The sequence below is a fragment of the Scyliorhinus canicula genome, chromosome 4, assembly GCF_902713615.1.
Source record: "Scyliorhinus canicula chromosome 4, sScyCan1.1, whole genome shotgun sequence".
Classification (NCBI taxonomy): Eukaryota; Metazoa; Chordata; class Chondrichthyes; order Carcharhiniformes; family Scyliorhinidae; genus Scyliorhinus; species Scyliorhinus canicula.
This window is the reverse complement of record NC_052149.1, coordinates 74,295,890-74,317,331: the sequence shown is the minus strand read 5'-3', so window position 1 is coordinate 74,317,331 and position 21,442 is coordinate 74,295,890. Positions and strand designations below refer to the sequence as shown.

Below are 21,442 nucleotides of genomic sequence, written 5' to 3'. Positions count from 1 at the left end.
GGGGTTGCCATGACAATGCCCCAGTTGACAGGGACTGATAGCCACCAATCAGCACTCTCTTGTTCAGTAATAATTAGTTGTTTTCCCTTGCATTGGTCGTCTTGTGATTGCTCCAATTGCAAGATGAAAAGCTTTGACAAAATGTCTTGTCGCAACAATACTCCAGTTCTCAACAGCCAAACAACCATTCGTGTTGAAATGATTTAAATTATTTGTTTAAAGATTTGTCTTCATACAACTGTAACAAAGCAATTCTTGACAAATGAGTAACTTTATTACAGCTAGTGTGATTTTTCAATGTCGCCTATGAGCTGAAATCGATCAGCTCTGGAAGCAAGAAATATCCCAACAGCCATAAAAAACATTGTTTATACTGCACATTATTAATGTCTGTACCATAGAAGAGTTTGAACTCTATTTTAGTTTGCAGTTTAAACGTAAGTGGATTCATGCGTGGGTTTCCTCCGGGTGCTCCGGTTTCCTCCCACAGTCCAAAGATGGGCAGGTTAGGTGGATTGGCCATGATAAATTGCCCTTAGTGTTGGGTGGGGTTACTGGGTTATGGGGATAGGGTGGAGGTGTTGACCTTGGGTAGGGTGCTCTTTCCAGGAGCCGGTGCAGACTCGATGGGCCGAATGGCCTCCTTCTGCACTGTAAATTCTATGATATGATACCTATGTGTTGCCATATGAATGCCTAGAGATAGGGCAGCACGGTGGCGCAGTGGGTTAGTTCTGCGCCAAGGTCCCAGGTTCGATCCTGGCTCTGGGTCACTGTCCGTGTGGAGTTTGCACATTCTCTCCGTGTTTGCGTGGGATTCGCCCCCACAACCCAAAGATGTGTAGGCTAAGTGGATTGGCCACACTAAGTTGCCCCTTAATTGGAAAAAATGAATTGGGTACACTAAATTTAAAAAAAAAAAAGAATGCCTGGAGATTAAATGCTAAATAATGCAATCACGTAATGTTTTTTAAAAATTAATTTGTGTTTCTGGAAAGTGACGTTCTTCTATTAACCATTTTGTGTATTTTTAATCGTAGGAACGGCGTTTGATCCATTTGATTCTCAGACCAAACAACACAATCAGGATTTACTCGGAGTTTTCCTCAACCGGAGTGGTGCAGGTTCTCCAGTTGGACAAGCTGACCCATTCCTCCAAACAGCCAGGACACCATCTCCTACTCCACAAAACATTGCTGGTGATCCTTTCAATATGGGTAAGAATTTTCTTGTATGGCTTTTAAGTAAACGCAGAGTCATAAAGGTCTACAGCACAGAAAAGGCCCTTCGGCCCATCACGTCTGCGCCAGTCAAAAATAACCAGCTAAGCATTCTAACTCCATTTTCCCGCACTTGGCCCATAGCTTTGTATGCCTTGGCATCGCAAATGCACTTCTAAATGCTTCTTAAATGTTATGTGGGCCTCTGCCTCTACCACTCATTCAGGCAGTGGGTTCTGGACTCCCAAACTCTTAAAACTCTCCAGCGCAGGCAACATCCTAGTAAATCTCTTCTGCATTCTTTCCAGTGCTATTGCATCCCTCCTACATTGTGGATTCCAGAACTGCACACAGTACATTAGCTGTGGCCTAACCGATGTGTTGTACAGTTCCTCCCTGCTCTCAAACTCTATGCCTCAGCTAATAAAGGCAAATATACCGTATGCCTTCTTAACCGCTTCATTTACCTGCATTGCTACACATGCACACCAAGGTCTCTTTGAGCATTGGTGCTTTCCCAGGATCCTGCCATTCATCATGTATTCCCTTGTCACGTTTGTCCTGCCCAAGTGCATCACCTCATACTTATTCTGATTGAGGGCGGGGTTCTCCAATCCCGCGGCAGAGTGTCTACGCCGTCGTAAACGCCGTCGCGTTTTATGATGGTGTGAACAGGCCGGTGCCAGGACTAATTCTGGCCCCTATAGGGGGCTGGCATGGCGCTGGAGCGGTTCGCGCTGCTCCAGCTGCCGATCCCAGCGTGAACTGTACGCCACGGGATCCGCGCATGCGCAGTGGCCTCCTTCAATGCTTTGGCCCTGACGCAACATGGCGCAGGGTTACAGGAGCCGGCACGTAGGAAAGGAGGCCCCCAGCCAGAGAGACCAGCCCACCAATTGGTGGGCCCCGATTGCAGGCCAGGCCACATTGAAGGCCCCCCGGTGTCGGACTCCCTCCCGACCCTTCCACGCCGAGTTCCCGCCGGCTGAGAGTAGGTTAGAATGGCGCCGGCAGGACTCGTTTTTTTCACGGCCGTTCGGCCCATCTGGGCTGAAAAATCGGCGGGACAGCCGCGTAGAGTGGCCCACGTCTGGCGCCGCGCCAACCACACCGGCCATGTGGAGAATCGGGTGCCGGCGTCGGGGCGGCGTGGCCCTGCTGTGGGAATTCTCCGGCCCGGCCCAGAGCTGGGAGAAACCTGCCCTGAATTCCATTTGCCACTGATCAGCTCATCTGACCAGCCTGTCTATCCCTCCTGTAAGCCAAGGCTATCCACAGAACACAGAACAGTACAGCACAGAACAGGCCCTTCGGCCCTCGATGTTGTGCTGAGCAATGATCACCCTACTCAAACCCACGTATCCACCCTATACCCGTAACCCAACAACTCCCCCCCTTAACCTTACTATTAGGACACTACGGGCAATTTAGCATGGCCAATCCACCTAACCCGCACATCTTTGGACTGTGGGAGGAAACCGGAGCACCCGGAGGAAACCCACGCACACACGGGGAGGACGTGCAGACTCCGCACAGACAGTGACCCAGCCAGGAATCGAACCTGGGACCCTGGAGCTGTGAAGCATTTATACTAACCACCATGCTACCGTGCTGCCCCCTCACTATTTACCACCCCACCAATTTTCGTGTCATCCGCAAACCTACTGATCAACCCTCCTACATTTAAGTCTAAATCCTTATATAAACCACAAATAGCAAGTGCCCCAACACTGATCCCTGTGGGACCCCACTGGACACCGTCTTCCAGTCAGAAAAACATCCCTCGACCATCATTCTCTGCTTCCTGCCACTCAGCCAATTCTGGATCCAATTTGCCAAATTTGCTGGGATCCCATAGCTCTTACCATCGCTATCAGTCTCCCATGTGGGACCTTATCAAAAGCCTTGCTGAAGTCCAAGTAGATTACGTCACATGATTTGCCCTCATCGACACACCCGGTCACCTCTTTGAAAAATTCACTCAAGTTGGTTTGAAAAAACATGCTGACTGTTCTTGATAAATCCTTGCCTCTCCAAATGCAGTTTAATTCTGTGTCTCAGAATTGTTTCCAATAGTTTGCCCACAATTGAGGACTGGCCTGTCGTTTCCTGGTTTATCTCTTCCTCTCTCCTTGAAAATGGTACCACATTGGCTGCCCTCCTGCACCTTTCCTGTGGTCAGAGAGGAATTGAAAATTATTGCCAGACCCCTGCTATTTCCTTCCTTGCCTCTCCCTACAGCCCGAGATACATAATAATAATAATTAATAATTTCACCCGGTCCTGAAGATATATCTACTTTTAAGCCTGCCAGATGACTCAACCTCCTCTTTGTCTACGTTAATTTATTTAATTTTATCACACTTTTCCCTGATTTCTATACCCACATCATCCCTCTCACTAGTCAACACTGTCACAAAGTACACAAGGCCTTACAGTCTTGGTTGAAACACGGACAAAGAGCTAAACTCTCTGAGGTGAGGTGAAAGTGGCTGTCCTTGACATCAAGGCAGCATTTGATCAAGTATGGCATTGAGGAGTCGGAGTAAAACTGGAGTCAATGGGAACCGGCCGGGGGGAGACTCTTCACTTGGAGTCATACCTGGCACAAAGGAAGATAGTTGTGGTTGTTGGGGGTCAGTTATCTCTGATCTGGGACATCACGCAGGAGTTTTTTAGGGTAGTTTTCTAGGCAGCATCTTCAGCTGCTTCATCAATGACTTTCCTTCCAACTTAAGGTCGGATGTGGGGATGTTCACTGATGATTGCACAATGTTCAGCACCATTCGTGATTCCTCAGACACTGAAGCAGTCCATGTGCAATTCAGCAAGACCTGGACAATATCCACCCTGGGAAGTAACATTCATGCCACATAAGTGCCAGGCAATGGCCATCTCTAATAAGAGAAAATTACCCTCACTGAATCCCCCACTATCAACATCCAGGGGGTTACCATTGACCAGAAACTGAACTGGCTCACCATAGATATACTGTGACTACAAGAACAGGTCAGAGGCTAGGAATCCTGCAGCGAGTAACTCACCCTCTAATCCTCCAAAGACAGCCAAGGCACAAGTCAGCAGTGTGATGGAATACTCCACACTTGCCTGGACGAGTGTGGCTCCAACAACACTCAAGAAGCTCAACACCATACAGGAAAAAGCAGCCTGCTTGATTACCACCACTTCCACAAATATTCACTCCTTCCACCACCAATGCACAGTACCAGCAGTGTGTACCATCTAGAAGATGCACTACAGGAACTCCCCAAGGCTCCTTATGCATTACATTCCAAACGCACACTGCTATCATCAAGAAGGACCAGAGCAGGAGATACGTGGGAAGTTCCATAGGAAGTTCCCCTCCAAGTCACTCACCTTCCTGACTTGGAAATATATATTTTTTTTAATTTAGAGTACCCAATTATTTTTTTCCAATCAAGGGGCAATTTTGTGTGGCCAATCCACCTATGCTGCACATCTTTGGGTTGTGGGGGTGAAACCAACGCAGACACGGGGAGAATGTGCAAACTCCACACAGACAGTGACCCGGGGTCGGGATCGAACCCGGGTCCTCAGCGCCGTAGGCAGCAATGCTAACCACTGCGTCACCGTGCCGCCCCTGACTTGGAAATATATTGCCATCTCGCTGGGTTAAAATCCTGTAACTCCCTCTCTAATAGCACATTGGGTGTACCTACACCACAAGGACTGCAGCGGTTCAAGAAGGCAGCTCACCACCACCTTTTCAAAGGAACTTAGGGGTGGGCAACAAATGCTGGTCTAGCCAGCGAAGTCCACATCCTGTAAAAATGAATTTAAAAAATAATAAAATTTAGAACCCTACCAATACCCTCTGGCTCCACATACACATTGCCACTGTGGTCCTTAATGGGCCCTACTCTTTCCCTAGTTATCCTTTTGCTTTCAATGTACTTGTAAAAAAACATAGGGCGCGATTCTCCGCTGCCCACGAAGGGTCGGAGAATAGCGGGAGGGCCTTCCCGACATTTTTCCCGACCTCCCGCTATTCACCCCCCCCCCCCCCCTCACGGCCGCCCCACGACACGAATCGCTGCTCGCCGTTTTTTACGGCGAACAGCGACTCTCCCCTGGCCGATGGGCCGAGTTCCCAGGCCTTTACGGCCGTTTTCACGAACGCAAACACACCTGCTCTCACCGTTCGTGAAAACCACGCAAAGTGCCGTCGCGGACAACCATGGCACCGATTGGCACGGCCGTGCCAAGGGTGGGATGGGCCCGCCATCGGTGGGCACCGATCGCGGGCAGCGGGTCCGATACCCGCGCACTCTTTGTTCCTCCGCCGCCCCGCAGGTTCAGTCCGCGGGGCGGCTGAGGGGCATGACGGCCCGCGCATGCGCGGGTTTATGCGTGATGACGTCATCCGCACATGCGTGGGTTGGAGCCGTCCAACCCGCGCATGCGCGGCTGACGTAATCGTGCGCGCCAGCCGCTGTGACGCTTGGCGCGCGGGCTTAGCGACGGTCGCTGCTGCTAGCCCCAACCGGGGGGGAGAATCGGGTCATGGGAGGGGGCGCGGAGGCTGCCGTGAAACACGGCCAGTTTCACGGCAGCCTTTACGACTCTCCGCATTTGCGGGGAATCGCGCCCTTAGAATTTTCCTTTATTTTACCTGCCTGTATCCTTTCATGCCCTCTTTTTGTTCTCCTGATTTATTTGTTAAGTTCCCTCTTGCACATTCAATACACCTCAAGGCTTCTGCTGTTTTGAGCCCTCTATCTACTGTGAGCCTCTCTTTTTCTCTCTATCCAATGTTGTATATCTATCGAGATCCAGGGTTCACTGGATTTCTTGGTCCCATCCTTTCTCTCTATTGGAATTTGTTGGCTTTGTACTCTTCCTGTTTCCTTCTTGAATGTGTCCCATTGTTCTTTCTCTCTATTGGAACATGTTGGCCTTGTGCTCACTCTCCCTGTTTCCTTCATGAATGTGTCCCATTGTTCTGTCACAGATTTGCCTATAAGTGTCTGCTCCCAGTCGACTCTGGCCAAATCATGTCTGTTCTTATTAAAATTGGCCTTCCCCCCAGTTTAGAATTTGATTTCAGGTTCAACCTTGTTCTTTTCCATAGCAATCTTGAATTTAATGGAGTTATGATCGCTGTCTGCAAAATACTTCCTATACTTGGAGTTTATTGTGAATATTTCTGCTTCAGTAGCATGATTATTATTGATTAACTGATAGTAGTTGTCTGGGTGCTGCTTGTGCCTAGTAAGAGGTAAAGCACACCATTCTGCCTACAATATGTGATAGAACTCCTTGATAACATTAATTGCAGTAAGATTCATATCTTGCAATAGGGTTTTTTTTGTAAATAGATTTATTTTGTTTGATTAAAATATATTTATCTTCCCTCCAGCCACCCCAACCTCTTACAAGTTACTGACTCTTGTTGAGGTAGTATTCTGCAGGTGATGATATTTTAATAATCTTTATTAGTGTCATAAGTAGACTTACATTAACAATGCAATGAAGTTACTATGAAAATCGCCTATCACCACACTCTGGCGCCTGTTCGAATACACGGAGGGAGAATTCAGAATGTCCCATTCACCTAACAAACTGGTCTTTCGGGACTTGTGGAAAGAGCACCCGGAGAAAGCCCCCGCAGACATGGGGAAAAATGTGCAGACACCGCATAGGCAGTGACCCAAGTCAGGAATTGAACCTGGGACCCTGGAGCTGTGAAGCAACAGAGCTAACCAATGTGCTACCAATGTGCTACCAAGTGCTGGGTGATTGCTGTCCTCTAGTCCTGCATACTAGTGTGAACACTGATAGTAAATGGTGGCAGGCTGAGCATTTGAAGCCAATCCCATTCTTTGTCTCACAGCCTCCATCCAGGAGGAATTGCTAGATTACAATCAAAATCTGGAACCCAGGCATATTCTTCTCTCTCTTTTTTAAACTTGGGGATGCTTAAAAAATTAGGATGTCCTATCATCGTGACAGGTACAGTTTGCAGCACAGTCGAGAGTTTGAATTCGGGATTGATTCCATTCTGACTGACACATTCACTAAACAAGCTTATGGAACCTTTGGGCTCCAATAATTATGAAAGGATGGGATAATGGAACGGAATATGTTTTTGATTTTGCCCAGATTCTCTTGTCGGTCTGTGATTTTATCCATCTGACCAGATTTCAGAAATTAATTTTAAGTTTTATTGTATAACTAAGAATGATGATAATGGTGTAGATAATGGTCAGAGCTACTGATCAGCTGTTCTGGGGAAATTTGCATACGTGCAGTGCGGTCAGCCTAAGTTGAAGGTGAATCTGCGAAGGAGACCTGAGGAGTTTGAGTGAAGGCAATCATCCAGCAGAGGGCAGCAGAGCAGAGCTCCTGATCAGCTGTTCTGGGGAAATTTGCATACGTGCAGTGCGGTCAGCCTAAGTTGAAGGTGAATCTGCGAAGGAGACCCGAGGAGTTTGAGTGAAGGCAATCATCCAGCAGAGGGCAGCAGAGCAGAGCTACTGATCAGCTGTTCTGGGGAAATTTGCATACGTGCAGTGCGGTCAGCCTAAGTTGAAGGTGAATCTGCGAAGGAGACCCGAGGAGTTTGAGTGAAGGCAATCATCCAGCAGAGGGCAGCAGAGCAGAGCTACTGATCAGCTGTTCTGGGGAAATTTGCATACGTGCAGTGCGGTCAGCCTAAGTTGAAGGTGAATCTGCGAAGGAGACCCGAGGAGTTTGAGTGAAGGCAATCATCCAGCAGAGGGCAGCAGAGCAGAGCTACTGATCAGCTGTTCTGGGGAAATTTGCATACGTGCAGTGCGGTCAGCCTAAGTTGAAGGTGAATCTGCGAAGGAGACCCGAGGAGTTTGAGTGAAGGCAATCATCCAGCAGAGGGCAGCAGAGCAGAGCTACTGATCAGCTGTTCTGGGGAAATTTGCATACGTGCAGTGCGGTCAGCCTAAGTTGAAGGTGAATCTGCGAAGGAGACCCGAGGAGTTTGAGTGAAGGCAATCATCCAGCAGAGGGCAGCAGAGCAGAGCTACTGATCAGCTGTTCTGGGGAAATTTGCATACGTGCAGTGCGGTCAGCCTAAGTTGAAGGTGAATCTGCGAAGGAGACCCGAGGAGTTTGAGTGAAGGCAATCATCCAGCAGAGGGCAGCAGAGCAGAGCTATTGATCAGCTGTTCTGGGGAAATTTGCATACGTGCAGTGCGGTCAGCCTAAGTTGAAGGTGGTTTGTGGAGAGGCTGTTGGCAAGTGACAGTTAAACCCGAAACACTTTGTGAGTGTTTCCCACCCTACCTCCTCCTCTAACCAACCCCCCCACCCCACGGTGGTTGGGAAGCGGGAGCAGGGGCCTGTCGTGAAGGTGAGTGAGGGCCTTTAAATTTGCTTACCTTTCAGCGGGAGCAGGGTTTGAGGTAATATCAGGTAAGCTCTTCCTTTCTTTTTCTTTTTCTTGTTTTTTTTTAAATCTAGAGGTGATGTCAGGGAAGGCAGTACAATGCTCCTCCTGCAGAATGTTTGAGGTGAGGGACGCCGTCAGCGTCCCTGCTGATTTCATCTGTGGGAAGTGCACCCAACTCCAGCTCCTCAAAAACCGTGTTAGGGACCTGGAGCTTGAGCTGGATGAACTTCGGATCATTCGGGAGGCAGAGGGGGTCATAGATAGGAGCTTCAGGGAAGTAGTTACACCAAAGACTGGAGATAGATGGGTAACTGTAAGAGGGACTGGGAAGAAGCAGTCAGTGCAGGGACCCCCTGCGGTCGTTCCCCTGAGTAACAAGTATACCGTTTTGGATACTTGTGGGGGGGGACGACTTACCAGGGGTAAGCCATGGGGTACGGGCCTCTGGCACGGAGTCTGTCCCTGTTGCTCAGAAGGGAAGGGGGGAAAGGAGTAGAACATTAGTAATTGGGGACTCAATAGTCAGGGGCACAGATAGGAGATTTTGTGGGAGCGAGAGAGACTCACGTTTGGTATGTTGCCTCCCAGGTGCAAGGGTACGTGATGTCTCGGATCGTGTTTTCCGGGTCCTTAAGGGGGTGGGGGAGCAGCCCCAAGTCGTAGTCCACATTGGCACTAACGACATAGGTAGGAAAGGGGACAAGGATGTTCAGGCAGACCTTTAGGGAGCTAGGATGGAAGCTCAGAGCGAGAACAAACAGAGTTGTTATCTCTGGGTTGTTGCCCGTGCCACGTGATAGTGAGATGAGGAATAGGGAGAGAGAGCAATTAAACACGTGGCTACAGGGATGGTGCAGGCGGGAGGGATTTAGATTTCTGGATAACTGGGGCTCTTTCTGGGGAAGGTGGGACCTCTATAGACAGGATGGTCTACATCTGAACCTGGGGGGCACCAATATCCTGGGGGGGAGATTTGTTCGTGCTCTTTGGGGGGGTTTAAACTAATTCAGCAGGGGCATGGGAACCTGGATTGTAGTTTTGGGGTTCGGGAGATTGAGAGTATAGAGGTCAGGAGCACAGATTTGACTTCGCAGGAGGGTGCCAGTGTTCAGGTAGGTGGTTTGAAGTGAATCTACTTCAATGCCAGGAGTATACGAAATAAGGTAGGGGAACTGGCAGCATGGGTTGGTACCTGGGACTTCGATGTTGTGGCCATTTCAGAGACATGGATAGAGCAGGGACAGGAATGGTTGTTGCAGGTTCCGGGGTTTAGGTGTTTTAGTAAGCTCAGAGAAGGGGGCAAAAGAGGGGGAGGTGTGGCGCTGCTAGTCAAGGACAGTATTACGGTGGCGGAAAGGATGCTAGATGGGGACTCTTCTTCTGAGGTAGTATGGGCTGAGGTTAGAAACAGGAAAGGAGAGGTCACCCTGTTGGGAGTTTTCTATAGGCCACCTAATAGTTCTAGGGATGTAGAGGAAAGGATGGCGAAGATGATTCTGGAAAAGAGCGAAAGTAACAGGGTAGTTGTTATGGGAGACTTTAACTTTCCAAATATTGACTGGAAAAGATATAGTTCGAGTACATTAGATGGGTCATTCTTTGTACAATGTGTGCAGGAGGGTTTCCTGACACAATATGTTGACAGGCCAACAAGAGGCGAGGCCACATTGGATTTGGTTTTGGGTAATGAACCAGGCCAGGTGTTAGATCTGGAGGTAGGTGAGCACTTTGGAAACAGTGACCACAATTCGGTGACCTTTACGTTAGTGATGGAAAGGGATAAGTATACCCCGCAGGGCAAGAGTTATAGTTGGGGGAAGGGCAATTATGATGCCATTAGACATGACTTAGGATGTGTAGGTTGGAGAAGTAGGCTGCAAGGGTTGGGCACACTGGATATGTGGAGCTTGTTCAAGGAACAGCTATTGCGTGTTCTTGATCAGTACGTACCAGTCAGGCAGGAAGGAAGGGGTCGAGCGAGGGAACCGTGGTTTACCAAAGAAGTGGAATCTCTTGTTAAGAGGAAGAAGGAGGCCTATGTGAAGGTGAGGCGTGAAGTTTCAGTTGGGGCGCTTGATAGTTACAGGGAAGCGAGGAAGGATCTAAAGAGAGAGCTAAGACGAGCAAGGAGGGGACATGAGAAGTCTTTGGCAGGTAGGATCAAGGAAAACCCAAAAGCTTTCTATAGGTATGTCAGGAATAAAAGAATGACTAGGGTAAGAGTAGGGCCAGTCAAGGACAGTGGTGGGAAGTTGTGTGTGGAGGCTGAGGAGATAAGCGAGATACTAAATGAATACTTTTCGTCAGTATTCACTCAGGAAAAAGATAATATTGTGGAGGAGAATGCTGAGACCCAGACTATTAGAATAGATGGCATTGAGGTGCGTAGGGAAGAAGTGTTGGCAATTCTGGACAAGGTGAAAATAGATAAGTCCCCGGGGCCGGATGGGATTTATCCTAGGATTCTCTGGGAAGCCAGGGAAGAGATTGCTGAGCCTTTGGCTTTGATTTTTAGGTCATCATTGGCTACAGGAATAGTGCCAGAGGACTGGAGGATAGCAAATGTGGTCCCTTTGTTCAAGAAGGGGAGTAGAGATAACCCCGGTAACTATAGGCCGGTGAGCCTAACGTCTGTGGTGGGTAAAGTCTTGGAGAGGATTATAAAAGATACGATTTATAATCATCTAGATAGGAATAATATGATTAGGGACAGTCAGCATGGTTTTGTGAAGGGTAGGTCATGCCTCACAAACCTTATCGAGTTCTTTGAGAAGGTGACTGAACAGGTAGACGAGGGTAGAGCAGTTGATGTGGTGTATATGGATTTCAGTAAAGCGTTTGATAAGGTTCCCCACGGTCGGCTATTGCAGAAAATACGGAGGCTGGTGATTGAGGGTGATTTAGAGATGTGGATCAGAAATTGGCTAGTTGAAAGAAGACAGAGAGTGGTAGTTGATGGGAAATGTTCAGAATGGAGTTCAGTTACGAGTGGCGTACCACAAGGGTCTGTTCTGGGGCCGTTGCTGTTTGTCATTTTTATAAATGTCCTAGAGGAGGGCGCAGAAGGATGGGTGAGTAAATTTGCAGACGCCACTAAAGTCGGTGGAGTTGTAGACAGTGCGGAAGGATGTTGCAGGTTACAGAGGGACATAGATAAGCTGCAGAGCTGGGCTGAGAGGTGGCAAATGGAGTTTAATGTGGAGAAGTGTGAGGTGATTCACTTTGGAAAGAATAACAGAAATGCGGAATATTTGGCTAATGGTAAAATTCTTGGTAGTGTGGATGAGCAGAGGGATCTCGGTGTCCAGGTACATAGATCCCTGAAAGTTGCCACCCAGGTTGATAGGGTTGTGAAGAAGGCCTATGGTGTGTTGGCCTTTATTGGTAGAGGGATTGAGTTCCGGAGCCATGAGGTCATGTTGCAGTTGTACAAAACTCTGGTACGGCCGCATTTGGAGTATTGCATACAGTTCTGGTCGCCTCATTATAGGAGGACGTGGAAGCTTTGGAACGGGTGCAGAGGAGATTTACCAGGATGTTGCCTGGTATGGAGGGAAAATCTTATGAGGAAAGGCTGATGGACTTGAGGTTGTTTTCGTTAGAGAGAAGAAGGTTAAGAGGTGACTTAATAGAGGCATACAAAATGATCAGAGGGTTAGATAGGGTGGACAGCGAGAGCCTTCTCTCGCGGATGGAGGTGGCTAGCACGAGGGGACATAGCCTTAAATTGAGGGGTAATAGATATAGGACAGAGGTCAGAGGTGGGTTTTTTACGCAAAGAGTGGTGAGGCCGTGGAATGCCCTACCTGCAACAGTAGTGAACACGCCAACATTGAGGGCATTAAAAAATTTATTGGATAAGCATATGGATGATAAGGGCATAGTGTAGGTTAGATGGCCTTTAGATTTTTCCATGTTGGTGCAACATCGAGGGCCGAAGGGCCTGTACTGCGCTGTATCGTTCTATGTTCTATGTTCTATATTCTAACTGGATACTCCTTTGAGAACACTCTGCAATTGTATTTTGGTCTAATTTTTCCATTAAGCATCAATTGCGGAGATAGGACAGAATCTTATTGAGGCATTGGGGATCTCGCATACTGACTGGAGAGCCGGTGAGAGACCTTTATTGCTTATTTTCGGGAAGACCAATTGAACCACGCGCTAATCAGGCTGTGGCAACGCCAGAAGTCGGCCTTCCACTGGAATCAAAACCCTGGAGGCAAAAGCCTCACTTACCTCTTGTGCTCAGCAGTGCCACTGGAGAGGCTGTGGTTTCTGCCAGAATTACAGGCACTGGAATCCCAGGATTGTGGAGCGACACGGGTAAGTAATGTGGGTGGGGGTTACAGGGAGAGGTGTTCAGGGGGATGGCAACAAAGGCAGAGAGGTGGCTTTTAGTGCCCATGACGACCTGCCCCCAATCAGCCACCGAGTGCCTTTGATCGACAAACACTTCCATGGAAGTGGCTGTCTATACAATTATACAAGGCCCACCTGCTGCTGGGTTCTTACCAGTACCAGGCGGATGAGGCCAGTGGTCATCAATCGCTGCTCAATTGGCGACGGGCTAGAAAGGTCATCCATGGGCCATCCTGGCCAGAACTTGATTCTGGTGCAAGCAGGAAGGCAGTCTATTTCCAGGACATCACTAGTCCATCTCCAAGCTCCCAAACAGACCATCAGATTCTGGCCATAGAGAGTGAGGCTCCTGGCTGAACAATGGATTGAAATTATTTCACTTTGTAGTATGTGTTCAAACTTAGTCTGACAGGTGGGATGAATGTTTGTTCTCTGGCCCATGTCAAATCAATTTGGGCCATTTTGAATGGGTGCAAGTACACACAACATAATCTGTCCTAATTGATATTGCGACTGAGATTACCAACTCACTGAACACTAATATACGGAGGCTCTTGAACGTTATAATGATGTCGGCGGTAGAAGGGGAGGCGGAGATAGTGGTGGCGCTAGATGCGGGGAAGGCCTTTGATAGGGTCGAGTGGGGGTACTTGTGGGAGGTGCTGGAAAGGTTCGGGTTTGGGGAGGGGTTTGTCAGTTGGGTGAGGCTGTTGTATGAGGCCCCGATGGCGAGTGTGGCCACGAATAAGAGGAGGTCGGAGTATTTTCGATTATATCGAGGGACGAGGCAGAGGTGTCCCCTGTCCCCCCTACTTTTTGAGCTGGCAATTGAACCCCTGGCTATGGCGTTGAGGGAGTCGGGGGATTGGAGGGGGCTGGTCCGGGGTGGGGAGGAGCACCGAGTGTCGCTCTACGCGGACGACCTTTTGTTGTATGTGGCGGACCCGGTGGAGGGAATGCCAGTGGTGATGGGGATTCTCCGGGAATTTCGGGATTTCTCAGGGTATAAGCTTAACTTTAGGAAAAGCGAGCTATTTGTGGTACACCCGGGGGACCAGGAGGGGGGGATTGGGGGCTCCCACTGAAAAGGGCAGAGAGGAGCTTCAGGTACTTGGGGGTCCAGGTGGCCAGGAGCTGGGGGGCCTTGCATAAGCTTAACCTCACAAGGCTGGTGGTGCAAATGGAGGAGGAGTTTAAGAGGTGGGACATGCTGCCGCTGTCTCTGGCGGGTAGGGTGCAGTCAGTCAAGATGACGGTGCTCCCGAGGTTTCTGTTCCTGTTCCAGTGCCTCCCCATCCTTATCCCAAAGGCCTTTTTTAGGCGGGTTAGCAGGAGCATTACGGGGTTTGTGTGGGCACACGGGACTCCAAGGGTGAGATGGGTGTTCTTGGAGTGGGGCAGGGATGGGGGGGGGGTCTGGCATTGCCCAACCTCTGTGGGTATTATTGGGCTGCCAACGCAGCGATGGTGCGTAAGTGGGTAATGGACGGGGAGGGGGCAGCATGGAAGAGGATGGAGATGGCATTCTGTGTGGGCACGAGCCTGGAAGCGCTGATAACGGCGCCGCTGCCGCTCCCTCCAACGAGGTATACCATGAGCCCGGTGGTGGCAGCTACCCTCAAGATTTAGGGGCAATGGAGGCGGCACAGGGAGGAGGTGGGGGCCTCGATGGGGTCCCCAATACGGGGGAACCACCGGTTTGTTCCGGGGAGAATTGATGGCGAGTTCCTGAGTTGGCACAGGGCAGGTGTCAGGAGGCTGGGGGACCTGTTCATAGACGGGAAGTTTGCGAGCCTGGGTGAGCTGGAAGGGAAGTTTGGGCTCCCCCCGGGAACACCTTTAGGTACATGCAAGTAAGGGCGTTTGTCAGGCAGCAGGTGGCGAGGTTCCCCCTGCTGCCGCCGCGTGGGGTTCAGGACAGGGTGCTCTCAGGAGTGTGGGTTGGAGAGGGGAGGATCTCGGAAGCGTACCAGGTGATGCAGGAGGTAGACGAGGCCTCGGTAGAGGAGCTGAAAGGTAAATGGGAAGAGGAGCTGGGTGAGGAGATTGAGGAGGGGATGTGGGTGGATGCCCCGAAAAGGGTGAACTCATCTTCTTGTGCGAGGCTTAGCCTCATACAGTTTAAGGTGCTGCATAGGGCTCATATGACCGGGACAAGGATGAGCTGGTTTTTTAGGAGCAAGGACAGGTGTATTAGGTGCTCTGGGGGCCCAGCAAACTATGTCCACATGTTCTGGGCATGCCCAGCGCTGGGGGAATTTTGGAAGGGTGTAGCAAGGACGGTATCGAGGGTGGTAGGATCCAGGGTCAATCCAGGCTGGGGACTCGCGATATTTGGGGTTGCAGTGGAGCCGGGAGTGCAGGAGACAAAAGAGGCCTGCATTCTGGCCTTTGCGTCCCTGGTAGCCCGGCGGAGGATTCTTCTTCAGTGGAAGGATGCGAGGCCCCCAAGCGTGGAGGCCTGGGTCAACGATATGGCGGGGTTTATTAAATTGGAGAGGGTGAAATTTGCCCTAAGGGGGTCAGTGCAGGGGTTTTTCAGGAGATGGCAACCATTCCTAGATCTCCTGGCAGAACGGTAAAATTAAAAGGTCAGCAGCAGCAGCAATCCGGGGTGTGGTGGTGGGGGGGGGGGGGGGGGGGTTGTTGTTGTCTCTTTGTTTTTGTTTTGGGTTGAATCTTTGCCAACGACGGGCGTTTATTTATTTTTTCTCTTTTGTATACGGGGGGGGGGGGGGGGGGGGGGTTTGTTCTTAGAATTTTCTGTTACTGTTTTCTTTTTATTGCCTCTTTTTTAAAAAAAGAGATTCCCAACTCACTCACTTGATAAGTTGGAAAATGTAAATGTGGCCTTGCTAGAATAGAGGTGCTTCTGAGGCATGGATTGAGGCACCTTGGAGCACTGTTGCTTCACATTTGATTTGTGTGGTACCTGATAAGACAATGAGCTTCTGAAGAGGAAAAATGTTGAATCTGGTAACTGTGATAACAAGAGCATAACAAGTTGAGACTGGCTGGGGAAACATTCATCCTATTTAGAACATAGAACATATGCTCTAACCTTTTTGGTCACTAAGAGCAGTTTATCATGGCCAATCCACCTAACCTGCATGTCTTTCGACTGTGGGAGGAAACCGGAGCACCCGGAGGAAACCCACGCAGACACTGGGAGAACGTGCAGACTCCGCACAGACAGTGACCCAGCGGGGAATCGAACCTGGGACCTTGGCGCTGTGAAGCCACAGTGCTATCCACTTGTGCTCTGGGACCCTGGCGCTGTGAAACCACAGTGCTATCCACTTGTGCTACCGTGCTGCCCTAGGCCCCACTAGAATTATTAATTTGCTTTTCTCTTTCAGGCAGTGATCAACATGCTGTGCATTTTCCAGCAATTGCTGTTTAATTTTACATTTCCTCTCGTGTTTTTTTTCCAAGTGGCTAATAGGTTTTTAAGTGTATCTTCTCTATAAGGCATTAGATTCCCAGGATCACTTTTAACAATGCCCAAACACATTTGAAGGCATGACTTCCTTGATTTTCCATTTTCAGTGAAAAAATAAAAATGAATGAGGAAGATATGCTTTACGCTTCCCTGACCTTTTCAGTTCCATTGTTTTAAAATTAGAGGTCACCCTAATAGGACCGAGAGATGAAAAGGATTTTTTTCTCCAAGTGACTTTGGAAGGCTGTGGAAGGGGGGGGGGGGGTCATTGGATATTTTAAGGCGGAAGAAGATAGATTCTTAGACAAGGGAATCAAAGGTTACCAGGAGTAGATGGGGAATGTGGAATTCAGCATAAACAGATCAACCATGATCTTATTGCATGGCCGAGCTGACTCAAGGGGCCGAATGGCCTACATCTCCTATTTTGTATGTTTGTATGTGTTACTAAATGGCTGATAAAATAACTTGTGCTTTTACAGGGCTGATCCCAGCAGTGCATATATCTTGATACCCTTTTTACAGAATTTCAAGTGACTCCCATGTTGCATTAGTACTTTGGAATTCTTATAAAACCTTCTGTGAAAACTTTATGATATACTGTAAAATATTAACGTTACTTTACTTGGGTAGAGTTTCCCCTGTACTCCAACTGTGTCTATTCAGTCAGATCTAATGGGAGGTTGGGGCTTGAGATCCTCATATCTACCTGGAGGTTCAACAACCTGGGCAAACAAAACAACTCCCTCAGGTAAAAATAAGAAAAATAATTATATTTGTGTTCACAAATGTATTTGACTCACCTGCTCTCAGCAGTCAGCTCAAATTATAAAACCCAGGTGAACTTTGCAAAACACATGAGAACAAATTGGATTCACTTGACATTATTTTCAATTATTTTTCTGTTGTAAAGGGCCATCACTTTTGCTGTGTCGCATGGTCACTTTGTGAGATGAAAATTTTAGTGTGGCCGCAAGGAATCTGAATGGAAGCATTTTCTTTTTCCATTTCCTCTTTCATCCATCCCCCACATGCCATTCCCAGAGGCATCAAAGCCGATGTCTACTGGTTTTCATTTTTCTTTGACACTGTCATTGCCGGTTGAACTTGAATTATTTTTTTTTAAAACATTGAAAAATTGAAGTGAGGAGACACAGGATATCACCAAGGTTGAAGAGCACGAGGGGGGTGGTGGTAATTATTAAAATTAATTATCTGGATTTGCTGATAAAGGTGGCACTGCCCATTCCAAGTTACCCCGAAAATATGGTGTGGGCTTGCGCCTTGAATTGCTACAGTTTGTGTGATCAAGGTACTTAGCAGTTTAATACAATTGAGTGGCAGGTATGGGCAAGTACAAGTCAACTATGCTGGTGTGGGATTGGAATCAGACACTAATTAATCTGAGCAAGGACAGTAAGATTCCCTTGTTTCATTTTTATAATAATCTTTTATGGTTAATTGTTAATATCAGATTTTTACTTCCAGGTTCCAAAATGCATTTATTTTTTGTGGGATGGGGGTTGAAAGTGTATGGAAAAATTGGTTACATTTCCACTGGCTTCTTTCCAATTCGAGGATATATCTGCATGGCAACCTGAAAGTCCTCTTTCCCTGCAAGAAATTAACGTCCGATGACTTTGGGTGTCTGAACATGGATCAATTTAGGCAGCTGTCAACAGCAGAGAAATGGCCATAATTGAATACATAATATATTGACAAACCGCTGAAAAATTGGTTGCTCTGAGAAAGCGATTGGTTGATTAGTGAGTGCTTTTTACAAGGTGCAGTTTGGGACAGATTGTGCAAAGTAGGGAGAGCTTTTATCTCTATCTAACCCCACCTATCCGATGAGAGCTTCTGTTAATATTAGGTGCTTAAAAAGTAGAAATATTGCAGTCTGTTCATTTGAGCGAAAGAAATTGACCAACATCTTCAATGTAATTGCTATTTGCAGTGAGTTTGCATGCTGATGGATACTGTGTGGTGAAAGTGTTCCGAATTCCCCATGTTGGAAATTTTGGAACATTTGAGGAAAGAGGCTTTAATGATCTATGATGACAGCGGTTGGTGAAGTATATTTTCTATTTCCTCACTTGACCGGGAGGTCATGTCTGACAAATCTGTTAGAGTTCTTTGAGGAAGTAACAAGGAAATTAGACAAAGGAACCAGTGGATGTGATTTATTTACATTTCCAGAAGGCCTTTGACAGGATGCCGCATGGGAGACTATTAAATAAGTTAAGAGCCGTGGTGTTAAGGGTAAGATCCTAGCATGGATAGAGGATTGGCTGACTGGCAGAAGGCAGAGAGTGGGGATAAAGGGGTCTTTTTCAGGATGGCAGCCGGTGACTAGTGGTGTGCCTCAGGGGTTGGTGCTGGAACCACAACTTTTCACAATATACATTAATGATCTGGAAGAAGGAACTGAAGGCACTGTTGCTAAGTTTGCAGATGATACAAAGATCTGTAGAGGGACAGGTAGTATTGAGGAAGCAGGTGTGCTGCAGAAGTACTTGGACAGGCTAGGAGAGTGGGCAAAGAAGTGGCAGATGGAATATAGTGTGGAAAAGTGTGAGGTTATGCACTTTGGAAGGAGGAATGGAGGCATAGACTATTTTCTAAATGGGGAAATGCTTAGGAAATCAGAAGTACAAAGGGACTTGGGAGTCCTTGTTCATGATTCTCTTAAGGTTAATGTGCAGGTTCAGTCGGCAGTTAGGAAGGCAAATGCAATGTTAGCATTCATATTGAGAGGGCTAGAATACAAGACCAGGGATGTACTTCTGAGGTTAGATTTACATGGACCATTTGGAGTATTGTGAGAAGTTTTGGGCCCCATACCTAAGGAAGGATATGCTGGCCTTGGAAAGGGTCCAGAGGAGGTTCACAAGAATGCTTCCTGAAATGAAGAGTTTATCATATGAGGAAGGGTTGAGCACTCTGGGTCTGTAATTGTTGGAGTTTAGAAGAATGACGAGGGATCTTATTGAAACTTGCAGGTTACTGCAATGCCTAGATAGAGTGGACTTGGAGAAGATGTTTCCATTTGTAGGAAAAGTTAGAAGCAGAGGACATAATCTCAGACTAAAACAAAGATAAGGATAAATGTCTTCAGCCAGAGGCTGGTGAACCTGTGGAACTCTTTGCTGCAGAAGGCTGTGGAGGCCAAATCACCGAGTGTCTTTAAAACAGAGAAAGATATGTTCTTGATAAATAAGGGGATCAGGAGTTCAGGGGCTATGGGGAGAAGGCAGGAGAATGGTTATGAGAAAAATATCAGCCATGATTGAATGGTGGAGCAGACTCGATGGGCCGAGTGGCCTAATTCTGCTCTTATGTCTTATGGTCTTAAGGACATTGACACAAACCTGGGAAAGATAGTCTTGCTGTCTCAGACAGAAATTGATGTATTGCATTGGGTGAGCTAGTGTGGTATGGGAGAGATGGTATGTCACTGATTTAATAATTAGATCTACAAGTGAGATCATTTTCCTGTTTCTTTTTCCTCCTAGGTGGGGTCAGGGGTGTCAGCAGATCGGCAAATACCAGTCCTACCAGCTCATTACATTGCACTCCTACTCATCAGCGCAAGCCACAGACGCTGGATCCGTTTGCTGACTTGGGTGCGCTTGGTGCCAATTTAGCAGGTTTGTTCTGTAAATATACTAACTTAATTTCTTTGTGGAAATGATAAAGAAGGCGTTGTAATAATAGAAAAAGCAATGACAACTTAGGCCCTTAATATTGATAAATGTTCCCTGGCCCTCAAAAGAAGCATCTGGGGAAAAAAAGCTGAGCTGAAGGAGAAATTCTAAGGAGGGTTAGAAAAAGGACAGTACCGAGAGAAGCAAGTGACAACAGCAGCACCAGACCCATTTGCGTATTGCCCCCTGTAATTGTTTCTCCGGCACCCAAATGTATATCTACCACCCCAGTTCTCCTCCTCCTCCTCCTCCTCCTCCTCCTCTCTCTCTCTCTCTCTCTCTCTCTCTCTCTCTCTCTCTCTCTCTCTCCTCTCTCTCTCTCTCTCTCTCTCTCTCTCTCTCTCTCTTTCCCCCCCCCCCACCACAAACAGTGCCTACTTAAGTGTTAAAAATAATATTACCAATTGTACAGAGTTGCTGCTGTTCAACTGGTGCATAATATCCTACCAGTTATTTTATTTTATTTTTGTTTGTTTTTTGGTATGTTTGTACGTGCTCTTCTCTTCTATAATATATACATCTGTGTACATAACGGTAAATATACTTTGTTCAAAAACCCAATAAGAAAAACCATTTATAAATAAATAGAAAGAGGACAGTGGGATGTAGAGACTTGAGGAGAGAATTTCTGATTGTGGAGCTTAGATGGCTGCAGTCACAGCCAAAATAGAAGGGCAGTATAGTGTACTTTTTAATATAATCTTCCTGTTTTCAAATAAGACGCAATCTTTAAAAAGCGTAGATTCTCTGGTGAAGGTTCCAAGTATGCCAAATCAATGATGAAAATCTGTAATAGTTATTGGAGCATGCTCACTTCACGATCTACCCAAAGATAAGTAAATATTTATCAGCATAATGCAGAACACTGAAGGACCCTCGGATGGTTGGTATATCAAAATGATTTCCTGACTTTTCGCGGAGCACTGGAATGCACCTGGCCTTGAGCTTCGAAGGATAAGAATTCCTTCAGGAACAGTCTCGAGGTTCACTTGCCATTGGTGTTTGGGTGAGACCAGCACAGCAATCATCATGTCGTTGTGAATAACCATGTCTTTTGTTTACCAATAACGTTCAATGCCAGTGGGGAAACTTGAGATAACTGTCTGTTAACCTGATCCCATTGAGTTCAGTCCTTAGTTACTGTACGTTAGATGGTAGCCATGTAGCAGCCAGATTCAAAGACTTGGCAGGCATTATGATTGTGCTAAGCGAATCATCATCCATCAGAAAAATATTGCTCATTTGAAACCCAGGTGCACAATTGCCGATAGGATGGTCTGATCAGCAGATGATGCAACCTATT

At 47.5% G+C, this 21,442-nt stretch overlaps 1 protein-coding gene across 6 annotated transcripts in view; it reads left to right on the top strand.

Annotated features, from left to right (window-relative positions):
• The window catches only part of dnajc6 (DnaJ (Hsp40) homolog, subfamily C, member 6), a 210,302-nt gene that overhangs the window by 153,334 nt on the left and 35,526 nt on the right, over nt 1-21,442 (top strand). For 5 of the 6 annotated variants that reach the window (XM_038794472.1, XM_038794471.1, XM_038794473.1 and 2 more), the window contains 2 exons: nt 1,041-1,217; nt 19,948-20,082. In XM_038794472.1, the coding sequence (XP_038650400.1) occupies nt 1,041-1,217; nt 19,948-20,082 (312 nt within the window). The remainder of the gene's footprint in view (nt 1-1,040; nt 1,218-19,947; nt 20,083-21,442) is intronic. The other variant, XM_038794470.1, reaches the window with a different exon arrangement.